The sequence below is a fragment of the Microcebus murinus genome, chromosome 24 (genome assembly GCF_040939455.1).
Source record: "Microcebus murinus isolate Inina chromosome 24, M.murinus_Inina_mat1.0, whole genome shotgun sequence".
In the NCBI taxonomy this organism is placed as follows: Eukaryota; Metazoa; Chordata; class Mammalia; order Primates; family Cheirogaleidae; genus Microcebus; species Microcebus murinus.
In genome coordinates this window covers 15,820,612-15,835,681 of record NC_134127.1, presented here as the reverse complement: position 1 = coordinate 15,835,681, position 15,070 = coordinate 15,820,612, and the positions used below count along the sequence as shown (strand labels likewise).

At 40.9% G+C, this 15,070-nt stretch overlaps 1 protein-coding gene across 1 annotated transcript in view; it reads left to right on the top strand.

Moving 5' to 3' along the window:
• MTMR7 (myotubularin related protein 7) overlaps positions 1–15,070 on the top strand; it is a 91,921-nt gene that overhangs the window by 35,302 nt on the left and 41,549 nt on the right. The window contains exon 5 of the mRNA XM_012785006.3: positions 9,114–9,242. Within this exon, the coding sequence (XP_012640460.2) occupies positions 9,114–9,242 (129 nt within the window). The remainder of the gene's footprint in view (positions 1–9,113; positions 9,243–15,070) is intronic.

Below are 15,070 nucleotides of genomic sequence, written 5' to 3'. Positions count from 1 at the left end.
TGTAGTTTGAGGACGCCTGGCTTAGCATAACTTTGTTTTATCTCCTTTAGATTTTTTTTTTTCTTTTTTTCTTTTTTTGTCAGACTTGCCAAGTTTGAGAAATTCTCCTTTAGATTTTTCTAGCTCTTTGTAGACATACACGTGTGGATTTCCAGGTCGTCTTTGGTTCTTGCCAGCTGTATTTCCTACCTGCACCTGGAACCAAAACGTTTCAGCAGGGAAGCTTAGAGACCACCCTCTCCAGACCCCTCCTCTAATGGTGGAACAAATGGAAACCCAGAGGGGCCCAGTGGCCAGGCGGTTGGTGGGAGAGCTGGCCAGGATCTCATTCTCCCATCAGGGCTTTTTATAGTGCGGGGAGTGATTAGTGGGGGAGTCAGAGAGGCTCTGGTGGCAGTTTGGCTCTGTGCGCTCACTGAGCTCTTGCTTGGTTCCTGAGGTCACCAAATGGCTTCCCTAGAGAAATGTGTCTAACTTACAGGAAGGACTATGGAGAGCAAGAGAAGCCAGAGTGGCAGAATGAATCCCATATTCTCCCTAGTGATTAGCTTGCAAATCAGTAGTGGTTTCAATACTAATTTTTAAAATATTTTAAGTAATAAAAGTCATGTAAGAACATTCCAGAGAGTTTGCAAAACAGAGAAAATAAATACTATCCCATTGCTTTAACACTCTTCTGTTTTAAATTTTTCCTTCTTTTTTTCTCTCATCTGTGTAGTTGGATACCTTTTTTCTTATGTAAGTAATGTATATGCATTGTTGAAAATTGGAAAATATAGAGCAAAAGAATATTAAATCACCTTAAAATGTCATCATCCAGAGATACTCACTGTTACTATGTTTGGCGGATAGTCTTCCAGGATTTTAATGTATATATGAATTTTTATGTACACACACACACAAACCTGTTCAAATACACATGACAAAAATGGAATCATAGCACATGCACCTTGTATTCTGCTTTTCTTCATGTAACATACTGAGATATTTTCTTGTCAATAATTATATTTTATAATATAAGGCTGGGTATGGTGGCTCATGCCTGTAATCCTGGCACTCTGGGAGGCCGAGGTGGGAGGATCATTTGAAGCCAGGAGTTTGAGACCAGCCTGGGCAACGTAGAGAGATGCCATCTCTACAAAAAAATTTTTAAATGAGCTGGGTGTGATGGTGCTAGGCCTGTAGTCCTAGCTTCTGGGGAAGCTAAGATGGGAGGATTGCTTCAACCCCTGAGTTTGAGACTACAGTGAGCTAGATTGTGTCACTGCACTCCAGCCTGGGCAATACAGCGAGACTCTGTCTCTAAAAAAAAAAAAAAAAAGTTATATTTTATAATATCTTTTTTAAACATAGCATAATATTAACATAGTCTGGCTATGTCAAATTCTATCTACCTATTTTCTAATTTTTAGACATTTAGATCATCGTTTTTTACTATTTTAGGTACCATAGAACTTCCTAGTAGCTGTAATTTTTCCCACATTTTAATTTTTTTAAAGGATATATTCCTAGAGGTGGAATCTCTTTGTCAAAGGGCTTACAGAAATTTTTGTACGTATTGTCAAAAAGAACTGTGGAAAGCTGTGCCAATTTATATACATTCTCAGCGGTTGTGAATGCTTGATTCCTTCTACCCTTGCCAGGAAAGAGTTTAGTTTTTTAAAAAATCTTTTGACAAATTGATAGCGGGACAAGGGATTTCTCGATTTAATCTGTATGTCTTGATTTCTTGAGTTGTAGCTTTTTATATATCTAATTGACCATTTGTATCTGTCCTGATAATTGACTACTTCTGGTCACATATTTTGAATCCTGATTATTTTCTAGGTCTTACCACGAAGATTTTCTACATTGCTACCTAGTCTTCATATCAATGAATGAAGTGACTCTATAATAGTCCATCAAAGGAATGTACCATAATGTATTTAAGTGCTTCCTTGTTAATTGGCATTTAAATTACTCAAGTTTTTTCTTTGTTTTTGTTTTTTTTTACTATATGAATAATTCTGGGTGCAATATATCTTTGTGCCCATGATTTTCCCCAATTTTAAGTTATTTTCTAGAAATAAATATTCAGAGTCTATCCAAAGGTATAAGAGGCCTTAATCCTTACAAAGTATCTGGTTAATGTAGCCAGACTAGTTTGTTCTAATATTAAAGCCAACCTTCGACGTGAATTTTTCACCTTGAAATAAAAGGAAGGAAAATCCACGTTTAGTAAAGAAAATTGGATTTTTTTTTTAATATGACTCATCATTGGGCAAGGAAGAAAATGAAGCTGAGCTACATCTTGCAGAATAATATTTTCTTGGAAATACAGGTTCTTCCTATTTTTGATGAGATTTCCTTCTAGAATTAGCACCACCAACATGACTCATGTTCAGTCACTATGGTTCTGCGTTGTACAGACTGCAAAACATGAGTTATTCAGCATTTCTTTTCAAAAGTAGCACACAGCAAAATAAAACTAGCAGTCAACAAACTGTGTTGAAACAGAAAAGGTAAAAACCTAGGGGATTTTCTGATTTTGTAAATATCACTGACATCAGGAGGAGGGGATGATATATCCTTATTTATCATCAATTTAGAAATAAAATACAAATTATGTTCTTTTGGAAAATTTCTAATAGTCCATGGAGAGACTTGTATCCTAATACATTCCTTTTGATTTTAATTAACCTCATTGTTGAAAAACTATTTGCTTTTTCCTTCCTTTTATTACTTATTAATAAGCTATCTTATTAATAAGTTATCTCATTCTCACAAATCCTTTAAGGTAGGTAGGGCAAGTGGTGTCATATGATGGAAAAGAAACTATGGCCCCTGGTAGAAATGACACCAGACATGGAGGATGGAAACCAATTCTGGTATTTTCTATTTGTATGGTCTTCGGCGGGCTAATTATCACAATCATCATCTCTATCAACATTATTACTATTATTATTTATAAGACATTTGCTTATGGTAGTCTAACTGTCTAAGTAAGATTTCCTCTTCTGTCTAACCCCTGAAATTATCTTTATTTAAATAAAACAATTGATATTCATTATTAGGTTAGAATTTTAATCTAACTCTCTTGGAATAAAATTTAAAATATCCAAACTAGTGACTTTATTTCAGTTCTCTACAGCTGTATTTTATGTACTATATATTATTTGATTTTATTTACACATAAATCATTTTGTGTTGTTCATACCCTTCTTCTCTTTGTTCATCATAAATTCATTGCAATACATTTTAGGTTCTAAATGTTTAAGAAGAAAGTTATGTATATAGACATCGTAGTCACTGGGAACTAATGCTTACCCCAAAGTGCTCAGTTGAGTGATTGGTCCTCAATAAATACAGAGGTCTGATTGAGATCCCTTGGAAGGCATCTTGGATGGATGGTCCCCTGCAATGGTAACTACATTTACTGGAAGGTTATAACCAGGTCAGCAAAGACCAGTTGTCCTGGAAATGTGGAATCTTCAAGGCTGGAAACTAAGTTGCTCATTTTTGCGCTTGAGACTAACAAGAGTGCTTGGCAAATAGTAAGTACTCAATAAAAGCTTGTTGAATGAGTAAAAGAAGAATTGCCAAAAAGATTCCTCTTGGCAGGGCCACACCAAGGCATGTGGGCACTTAAGAAAGGCTAATTTATTTAACGGAGGGCAAAGAAAAAGAAAATTGGTTTCTTTTTCTTTCTTTTTTTTTAATTTTTTTATTTTCGAGACAGGGTCTTACTCTATTGCCTCAGTTATAGTGTTGTTGTATCATCATAGCTCACAGCAACCTCAAACTCCTGGGCTTAAGAGATCCTCCTTCCTCAGCTGGGACTACAGGCGTGCGTCATTGTGCCTGGCTAATTTTTTTTTTTTTTTTTTGTAGAGGCAGGGTCTTGCTATGTTGTCCAGGCTGGTCTTGAACTCCTGGCCTCAAGTGATCCTCCTGGGTTGGCCTCCCAAAGTGGTAGAATTACAGGTGTGAGCCACCACGCCTGGCCAAAAATTCATTTCTTTGTTCATAAAAAGAAAAATGCTGAAATGATTAACTTAATAATCCTCTTTCATTAAGGGAGAGTCAAAGTGAAGAAAATTCAGGAGAAAAACATTTTCCATTCTTCTGAACTTCTCATATTCTCTTTGAATTTTCTTTTGTGATTTTCCAAACCAGACAAAATCTTGGGAGGCATATTGAGTTTTAAAATTCAGTGGCATAAATTGCATTGTGCTGTGCATTTTTTTGGTCACAATTTTGACTACAAGTCTGTGAGCTTGTTGTAAAAATGCTGGCAATAATCGCTAAGGTGTTTTTTATTGTCATAAAAAATACGTAACATAAACTTTGCCATCTTAGTCGTTTTTAAGCGTATAGTTTAGTTTTTATTTTTTTTCTTTTTTTTTCTTTTTTTTAGAGCAATAAAGTCAGCAGTTAAGCGTATAGTTTAGTAGTGTTAAGTATATTTACGTTGTTGTACAACAGATTTCTAGAACTTTTTTCATCTTCAAAACTGAAAATCTGTACCCATTAAATAATAACTCCCCATTCCTGTCTCCCCCCACCCCAGCCCTGGCAGCTACCATTCTACTTCCTGTTTCTATGAATTTGACTACTTTAGATACCTCATATAAGTGGCAATCATACAGTATTGTCTTTTTGTGACTGGCTTATGTCACTCAACATAATTTCTTAAGGTTCATCTATATTGTAGTGTATGAAAGGATTTCCTTCCTTTTTAAGGCTGAATAATATTCCATTTTATGGATCTATCACATTTTGTTTATCCGTTCATCAGTCGGTGGACATTTGAGCTGCTTCCACCTTTTGGCTATTGTGAATAATGGTTTGTGAACATAGTTGTACAAATATCTCTTTGAGATTCTGCTTTCCGGTCTTTGGGGTATATATCTGAGAAGTGGGATTGTTGGATCCAATGGTAATTCTATTTTTTAATTTTTAAAAAACATTTGTATTGTTTTTCATAGTGGTTGTTCTATTTCATAGTCTGACCAACAGTGTACAAGGGATTCGGTTTCTCTGCATCCTTCCCAATACTTGTTATTTTCTGTTTTCTTTGTTTTTTAATGTTTATTCTTTTAAGAGACAGGATCTTGCTATAATATGTTGCCCAGGCTGGATTCTAACTCCTAGGCTCAAGCAATGCTCCTGCCTCAGCATCCTGAGTAGCTGGGGCTAGCTAATTTTTTCTTTTTCTTTTTTTTAAAATAGTGGCCATGCTAACAATTGTGAGGTAATATATCATTGTGACATATTGTGATTATTTCCTTGATTATTGTTTCATGTACACGTCAACCATTTGTATATTTTCTTTGGAGCAATGTGTATTTGGGTCCTTTGCCCATTTTATTTATTTATTTGTTTCTTTATTTTTTAGAGACAGGGTCTTGCTATGCTGCTCAGGCTAGTCTTAAACTTCTGGCCTCAAGTGAGCCTCCCCCCTTAACCTCCCACCTTTGCCCATTATGAATGGAGTTATTGGATGTTGTTGTTTTTGAGTAGTTGGAGTATTTTAAATATATTCTGGATAATAACAATAACCCTTTATGAGACATATGATTTACAAATAGTTTCTCCCATTCTGTAGATTGCCTTTTTACTCTTTTGATTATGCCCTTTGATTCATACAAGTTATCAAGTTTGATATAGTCCCATTTGCCTATTTTTTCTTTTGTTGCTTATGCTGTTGGTGTCATATACAAGAAATCAATAGCAATGTTATGTCAGTTTCCCTTTATGTTTTATAATAGGAGTTTTATAATTTTGAGTCTTATGTTTAGGTCTTTGATCAATTTTAAGTTAATTTTTGTATATAGTAAAAGATAAGGGTTCATCTTCTTTTTTATTTTTGCATGTGGATGTCCTCAGCACGATTTGTTGAAAAGACTGTCCTTTCCCCAGTGAGTGGTCTTGGCACCCAAGTATGTGGTCATTCGACCACATACACCAGGGTTTATTTCTGAGTTCTCAATTCCATTGGTCTGCTTGTCTGTTTTTATGCCAGTACCACACTGATCACTATAAAATATATATGGCTTTGTAATGTATTTTGAAATATGGAGTGCAAGTCCTCTAACTTTGTTCTTTTTCACAATTTTTTTGGTCTATTTGGGTTCCCTTAAAAACACATACGAGGCCGGGCGCGGTGGCTCACGCTTGTAATCCTAGCACTCTGGGAGGCCGAGGCGGGCGGATTGCTCAAGGTCAGGAGTTCAAAACCAGCCTGAGCGAGACCCCGTCTCTACTATAAAAATAGAAAGAAATTAATTGGCCAACTAATATATATATATAAAAAATTAGCCGGGTATGGTGGCTCGTGCCTGTAGTCCCAGCAACTCGGGAGGCTGAGACAGCAGGATTGCTTGAGCCCAGGAGATTGAGGTTGCTGTGAGCTAGGCTGACGCCACGGCACTCACTCTAGCCTAGGCAAGAAAGCGAGACTCTGTCTCAAAAAAAAAAAAAAAAAAAAAAACACATACGAATTTTAGGATGAATTTTTCTGTTTCTGAAAAAAAATGCCATTGGGATTTTGATAGGAATTGCCTGAAATCTGTAGGTTGCTTTGGGTAGTACGGACAGCTTAGCGACATTAAGTCCTCCAATCTTTGAACATGGAATGTCTTACCGTTTATTTTTATCTTCTTGAATTTCTTTCAGCCATGTTTTATATACAGTTTTCAGTGTAGGATTGTTATTTTGATTTCCCCTTGAGAGTACTGTCTACTTTGATGAAGGCAGGATGAATTTACATGCTTAGGGCTTGGTAAGAAGTTGTGTCTTGAAACCTGAGTTAACTGGCATCGTGAGTCTGATTATTTTTTAGCTTCTCTGGGCTCCCCATGCAAGTATGCTTCAGAACGCCCTATACTTAAGATGTGACTCATAGAGTTCCCCCCCTCGCTCCAGTGCTCTAAGGAAAGCAGGAACCCTTGCAACTGGTGTTGTGTTCCTAGAGGTGAGGACGTGACAGCTGGTGCTGGCCTGGCCACTGTCGGCCGGGCTCAGGTTTCTGAGCTCTTGGCCCTTGGACAAGCCAAGCCATGAAGGTCTACACGTTTCCACGCTGCAGAGTGAGAGCTCTGATGCTTTTAGGGGGCAGGAGGCTGTGTCAATAAGGAGAGCTGAGTGTGGGATAGACAACAGTAAGATCTCTGAGTTGGGGCCGAGAGTATTAAGCAGAGTGGGCTCTGGGTGGTTATTTTCTCTCTTTGGTCCCCTTAGGGCCATGACCTGAGCCAGGCTGTGCATATTCCGGCTTTGAAGCCCCATAAGAGGTCCTGGCAGGGGTAGCAGAGCTCTCCTCTCTCACCTCTTGCTGTTCAGAGAGGCTGTATGAAATAAACACGTTGAGAGAGCTTGCCTGTTACTCTTCTTTCATTTACTCATAAACCTTTGCAGTTCCTTAGTGGTGTGGTAAGGAAGGACATAGGTAATCCTCAACTTAGTGAAATCCGACTCATTTCCTTTTCAAAACCGTTATTTTAAGACAATGGCATCAGGCTGGTGCAATGACTGCATGTCTCTTGAGCCTCTGACACACAGGTGTGGTCCCCGTCGTACTGTTGTAGCTGGCTGACTTCAGGGAGGTTCACATCGGCATGGGGGATGGAGTGTCGTGTCTTGTGTCGGTCTTTCATTCCGGTAAAAGCTCTCTGGGTCCAAGCTGGTTGGGCCTTCTGTTCTTGCTATGAGATTTTCTTCTAGCATGTCGGTGCCAGGGCCCACGTTAATAAACTCTTTGGTAATCTTCTCTCCTAAGATGTCCTTGGTAGAATCCTGAAGTTACACGTTGGGCCTGTGAGGTCCCTTTTGTGACCCTTTTATCTCCCTCTGCGTGGTGTTTACTGGTCTGGTAACAGAGACAAGGGGGGCAGGGGTGGGAGAACAGCCTGGCACAGCATCCTGCAGGATCGGATCTCAGCTGTGGTGGATTTGCAGCCCCTTCTGTCTCATCTTCCAGAGTGGTAAAGGCGGGTGGAGATAGACAGATAAAGTATTTCCCTTACTGTTACACCTTCTTGAGGACTTTTCTCGAAATGCCTAGGAAGATGCTTCACTTCCAGGAAATAAATAGTCGCTTGAGGAAGCTGCTATCTGAACAGTCTTCACTTGCAAAAGGATGGATTGATCGGTGTGAAAGCAGAATATGTCTTGAGCAATAACAGCATCAACTACCATAGCTGTTGCCACCACTGACATTTCTTTCGGATCTAATGGTTTATAAAGTGCATTGCCTTTTATGTCATCGGATTTGATCCATCTATCATAACCCCTCGAGATACTACAGCTTTAGAATCCGATTCTGAGATTAGAAAACCAAAGTGCTCGGTATTGTTGGGTTTCCCCAGGGTCATAAAGTTGCTGAAGCAGAGTCAGGTTCTAAACTGTTGATTTCTGATTCTAAATTGCAAGATCCTTCCAGGCCACCAGAGCTTGCACTGACGGAGGTGCACAGAAAGAGTACATCATTTCTTACCGCTTACAAAATCAACGCATAAAAAGGGAAAATATAGCTGTCATACTGTGTGGTAATGTGTGGCGCATTAGGAAACCGGATTTGGACATCTGCATGAGCTGGTAGGTCAGGGAGGAAGCTTCCAGAAAGAGATGGAACATGGGTTGGCCCTTGAAGAAGGGGTTTGTGGAGGTAGAGGGCAAGAGTGTCCGGGGAAAGCATCAGTTTGCCCGATGGCTCAGAGGCAGGAATACACACCCTGACTACTGTGCTTACATTTTAGGGAAATTGTTTCCCTAAAATATTAGGGAATCAGGCTGTCTTTCCAGTAAGAGGCATCTAAAGTTTTCTCAGCTGCTAGGATGCAAAATTGCAATTTTGCACGAAAGGAATGCAAAACTTTTTGATGAAAGGCATGCTCCATTGTCACTGTCTGGCCTTGCACATAGAGCCCTTGGAGAGAAAGGACAGTGCAAAAGGACAGGACGCTAATGGGTATCTTGCTTTCCTTTTGCTTTCCTCGAAATAGCCTCCTCTGTAACGTGGTTAAGGAAACTTAAACGTGCAATCTGTAGGTATGGGAAGTGGAATGTCTTGTGGCGGTTCACAAAGCATTACTAGATTGCCTGAAAAATTCCTTTGTATTTTTTGGTGATAGGTTTGTGACTCTTATCCTACTGAACTATACGTCCCCAAATCGGCCACGGCACACATCATAGTGGGGAGTTCCAAATTCCGGAGTAGACGGCGATTTCCTGCCCTTTCTTACTACTATAAAGAGAACCACGTAAGTCTCAAGGCATGCTTTTGTTTTACACTTTGCTTTGCTTGTTTTATCATAAACAGGCATTTTTTTTTTTTTGGCTGCCTTCTGTGTGTGTGTGTGTGTGAGAGAGAGAAGTATGTGGATATTCTAACATATGGTACAACACAATGCAACTGTGCTTAAATCCTTACCTCATGTAGAAGTCGACTTTCCATGTTTATTTGACAATAAAGTTATGGGACATACATTCAGAAAATACCTAAACTTGATCATCCAAGTGAATGCTGTCTTCTTCTAAGGGGCTTGGAAGGCTCTTGCTTATTGTAGCAGAGACGGAGCTCCTGGGCCTGCCTATTTCAGAAAAGTCCCCAAAGACAACGAATGGCATGTTCTTTGTCTTTTAAGTAGCATGTTCTTTGGACTAGTCTCAGTATAAGAAATCTTTGTTTATGGAGAAAGTGGGTGTTTTTTTTTTTTTTAAATATTATCTGTAAAAGGTAGAATTGGGTTTGTCTGTAACTAACAGAGACCCCAAATAACAGTTGGTCAAATAGGCTAGAACTCTTATTTTCTCTCCCCAAAACCTCCAAAGCTGGGATGGCTGGAGTCCTGGCTCTATGCCCCTCAGCTACCCAAGCTCCTTCCATCTTTCTGCTCTGCCAGACCTCAGGTTTGGCCTTCGTCTGCCCCCCGGTGCGCGAGAGGACTTCGGTACCCATCGTCACCTCTCTACCTCCGGCAGCAGACGCGGGAGGGCTCGCGGTGTGCTCCCAGCTTTTTTGAGGACGGCTTCCAGGAACTGCCACGTGTCACTTCGGCTCACATCCCAGTAACCAGAACTGCACAGGGCAGGGGAGACAATAGAGTCTATGGATTGCCATGTCCACAACTAAAATTCAGAGTTCCATTTCTGTGGAGGACAGGAAACCAAATTTGGAGGAACAAGAATGGTCTCTGCCACCCACTCTAGATGTTATTTGGCTCCAGTCAGGTGAGAAAGTTTGGTCTTCAAAGTAGATATTATAGTTTTGGATTCAAAACTAAGGGAAACTGTAAGTCACTGAGAGAGGGGAGTGTGTGTGTGTGTGTGTGTGTGTGTGTGTGTGTGTGTGTGTGTGTACACGTGTATGTACATGTGTGTACATGTTTGAATCTGTACCCAGGGGCAAGAGCAGGGTCTGAGTCAGATTCTAAGGGAGGCTTCCAGAAATATTTTGAGCAATGCCAGCTTCCTCAGAGAGGAAGCATGTAGCCTTCTGTGTTGGCCGCTATGAAGGGAACTATTGATTCCGTGGTGTAAGTTCTGTTAATTGGAAGGATATAAATTATCTTATTTTTAGTTACACCCACCGATTTTAGTCTTTTCCTAGCTTTGAATCAGGGTCTAAAGAATGCAAGCATTTTATTACTGCACTGCATTATTTAACTCCAAATATATTTCAGCTTACACAGAACTGGAACAGCTGTTAGAGGCAAAGGAGGATATCAATCTTCTTTAAAAAGAAGAAAGATGGCATGCATAGGGATGTGGAATTTCATGATGTTGTATTTGAAGTTAGGCTGCTAGTAACATTCACATTTCTTGTAGCATACATTGGTGAGTAGGAGAGGAGATGAATTCAGGAGAGGGGAAAGGACCTTTTATTGTTGTTTCAGAGGTCGGATTGGGCAGGGCATTTAAAAAATGAGGACAGTACCTGCCTCGTTTACTTATTTAAGATTCTTGAGCAAAAGGGACCTTTCCTTTTTTTTTCTCAGTCAATGTGACTGTTATAGGGAATAAGTATGTCCTGTCTCAGGAAGGGTAGAATATTTATATATTTAGAGACAGAGTCTCACTCTGTTGCCCGGGCTAGAGTCCCATGGCATCAGCCTAGCTCACAGCAACCTCCAACTCCTGGGCTCAAGCGATCCTCCTGCCTCAGCCTCCCAACTAGCTGGGACTACAGGCATGCGCCACCATGCCCGGCTAATTTTTTCTATATATTTCTAGTTGTCCATATAATTTCTTTCTATTTTTAGTAGAGACAGGGGTCTTGCTCTTGCTCAGGCTGCTCTCGAACTCTTGAGCTCAAGCGATCCTCCTGCCTCGGCCTTGCAGAGTGCTAGGCATTTAGCCGCTGCACCTGGCCTAAGGGTAGAATTTTTAGCAGTGAGACCTGAGGCAGCTTTCTCCCCTGCTGACTTCAGAGCCTCAGGGCTGCACCCCTGCTCCCACGTGCTGTGCTTGATTTGATCTCAGGCCTGGAAAGGAACTCACACAGCAGCAGTTAGCTATCCTTTAAGAGATTTGATGTCCTCTATTTAAAATGTTAAAGCTGGCCGGGCGCGGTGGCTCACGCCTGTAATCCTAGCACTCTGGGAGGCCAAGGTGGGCGGATTGCTCGAGGTCGGGAGTTCGAAACCAGCCTGAGCAAGAGTGAGACCCCCTCTCTACTATAAATAGAAAGAAATTAATTGGCCAACTAATACATATATAGAAAATATTAGCCAGGCATGGTGGCACATGCCTGTAGTGTCAGCTACTCGGGAGGCTGAGGCAGCAGGATTGCTTGAGCCCAGGAGTTTGAGGTTGCTGTGAGCTAGGCTGACACCACGGCACTCACTCTAGCCTGGGCAACACAGTGAGACTCTGTCTCAAAAAAAAAAAATAAATAAATAAATAAATATAAAAAATAAAAATAAAATGTTAAAGCAGAAAATACTGCAAGTTTTAGTTCTTCTTGCGAGGTGCAAAACAGAGACGTGTTGCTAAACTTTGCTCTCCGATCTGGGAGCCCAGGAAAGACTAAGTGTGCACCCACAGGCCGCCTGCCCTCCCACCCGTGAACTACAGTCTACAGCGCAGGGAGAATAAGATCAACTTCGTGTCTTCTAACAGTGTTTAGATTTTAATATGAAGGTTGATGATATAAATGCTCTGGATTGGACTAGGGCTTTTCATGAAGGGAAGTCTTATGACCAAAGGCAGATTTCTATGGTTTCAATGGAAGACACTGAAATACCAAAGGAATTTTCCGTGCTGTCATTGTTCATCAAAACCCACCTGTACCTGGGGGTGGGACACACTTGGTGTTTTGGTAAGGCAGGGGGAGGAATGGCAGGGGGAATATATGTAACCCTAACAATATTTGTACCCCCATAATATGTTAAAGTAAAAGGAAAAAAAAAACCCACCTGTAAAACAGGCAGTTTTTCATAAAAAGCAAACAAGTGCAGATTCCACAAATTTGCTGATCCTTTTTTCTTCCCTTTGACATTTCAGGCTTAAGAGTATGTATTTCTTCTACCCCAGTAGATCTTAGGCTTGTGAATAAGAGCAGTGTGTTGCATAGTGAAAATATTGTTCCCTATGTGTCATTTCCAAAGGGGACACTTTAGATTTTGATGGTAAGATGACATGGCTCACGTTGGGCGGTGGGAATTTGGTGATGAGGTTGAGAGAACCTTGAAATGTATGTCATCGTATGAACCTGACGTCCCGTTGAGAGTCCATTGATATAAACACCCCTGGTGATGGTACGCAGTCCCCTTTGGGGCAGCTGTTGTCACATTGGTGTTCTGACCCTGTCCTGCTCGCTGGCTCTCAAGGGAGGGGTTCCTGCCCTGGGATATGGAGATGGCCAAACACACAACACTCGACATTGGACAGAGGAGACCAATAGCAGTTGATTGGTCACATGCATTCCCTGCCCGGGGTGGGGAGGACAACACATGCCATCAAAGGCCACATGAGGTTGCACCAGGGAACAGAATGACAGCCAGCTGCCATGAGAGGCTGGCTTTGTATTGTAGCATCAGGAGAGAGAAGTCACCCCTAGTTCCTGCAGAAAGATGTGATGAGCTTCTTTGAGTAATTCCACGGGCTGGCAGGGGACTGAAACCTGCAACCTGGCCATGAACAGTGGCTGCACCTGCCGTGTTGGATCACGAGAATTGTTTAGCCAGGGTACCTTATCCATGAGAGCAGCGTGTGGAAGGGAACTTGCAATGAGGCCGTTTGAGGTCCTCCCAATTCTACTGGATGTCACGGCAACACATAATATTAATTTTAGTCCTTACACAGGTCATATAGAGCCACTCGGACTCCCTTTGGATGTCCAAGTGTTAACCGCTTTGCAGATCATGGTTAGAGATGTGTAAATGTCACCTGTGTTCAGAATTCTGTGTATGTTTGTATTTGAGAGTTCTTAAAACTTCTCTATCCTTTGTTCTTTCTTTTTTTTTTTTTTTAAGGAGAAGTTTTACTTTAAATTATATACAACATGGGCCCCCCAATTCACAGTAGAAATTTCTGGGAAACGAAACTCTGGGAGATTTCCAATGGGGCAATTTTCCTTAAGAAAAATACAGACCGTCTTGCTCTCTTTTTATAATTAATATTTATTGGAACTTCCTGTGTGTTAGGTACAGTTCTAGGAGTGTTATATCCCATATCACAGACTGTAGTTTTAATATTTTACCCATTCTGTAGTTGAGAAAACTGAGGTTTAGAGAAGATATATAAGTTACCCAACATCATAGAGTGACTTAGAGCAAAACTGAGACTAACAGCCCCGTCTTCTTGCTTGCTGCATCTTAATGTCTTATCATTCTGCCTAGCCTACTTCCTCCCAGGAGGCTATATTCCTTTGGTTAAGAATTCAGGATCAGGAAATATTCTGCCTGGATTCAAATCCTGGCTTCCCCAATTACTAGCTGTGTGACCTTGAGAAGTTACTTAACCTCTGTGTGCCTCGGTCACTTCATTTGAAAAGAGGAACAAATAATACGATAATAGGAAATATGGTACTTGGAAAGATTAAATAAAAGTATGCAAAGTTCTTTTAATAGAGCCTATCACATAAATGGTCAAAAGTAGTCGTAAGCCATGAGAAAAACGCTGGATATTTTAATTATCATTAGCATGGTAAATAAGAGGCTCCCCTGACAGCTGACCACTGAGGAGTTTATAATCTCTGCTCTCAGGCTGCTGACATCAGTAAGAAATGCTGCCAGGTCACAGTAATACTCTTTCGAGCATCTGACTAGCTACATAGCTTCAAACTATGGCCTGCAGGCCACATGTGGCCCTCTGAGGACATTTATCTGGCCCACCAGGTGTTTCTGCCACGCTGCCTGTCCTGCTTAGCATCCGACTCATCCTGGGCCCACAGTGCGCATGTGTGGAATGTGCGCTGCACTCTCCAATGGCCCTCCAATGGTCTAAGGGACAGTGAACTGGCCCCCTGTTTACAAAGTTTGAGGACCCCTGAGCTAGGCAATGTGCAGAGTATGCAAAATCTCTCAGGGACCTCTGACCATTCTATACAAAAGCGAAAACCGTATGTTAACAATCACTGAGTCCATGAAGAATTTCATTTGGAAATAACATCCATAGTTTATTAAGAAAATATAACTCCTCCTAGCACTCTGGGAGGCCGAGGCGGGCGGATTGCTTGAGGTCAGGAGTTCGAAACCAGCCTGAGCAAGAGCAAGATCCTGTCTCTACTATAAATAGAAAGAAATTAATTGGCCAACTAATATATGTATAAAAAAAAACTAGCTGGGCATGGTGGCGCATGCCTGTAGTCCCAGCTACTCGGGAGGCTGAGGCAGCAGGATTGCTTAAGCCCAGGAGTTTGAGGTTGCTGTGAGCTAGGCTGATGCCAAGGCACTCACTCTAGCTTGGGCAACAAAGGGAGACTCTGTCTCAAAAACAAAACAAAAAAACAAAAATATAACTCCAAAATACCAAAACAGAGTCTGTTTCATATGCCTGGTTCAATTTACTGACCACATCTCCTAGTATAACTGTTCCGACATCACCCCTCCTTTTAAACTAGCTGCTCTACACCGGCAGGTAATGA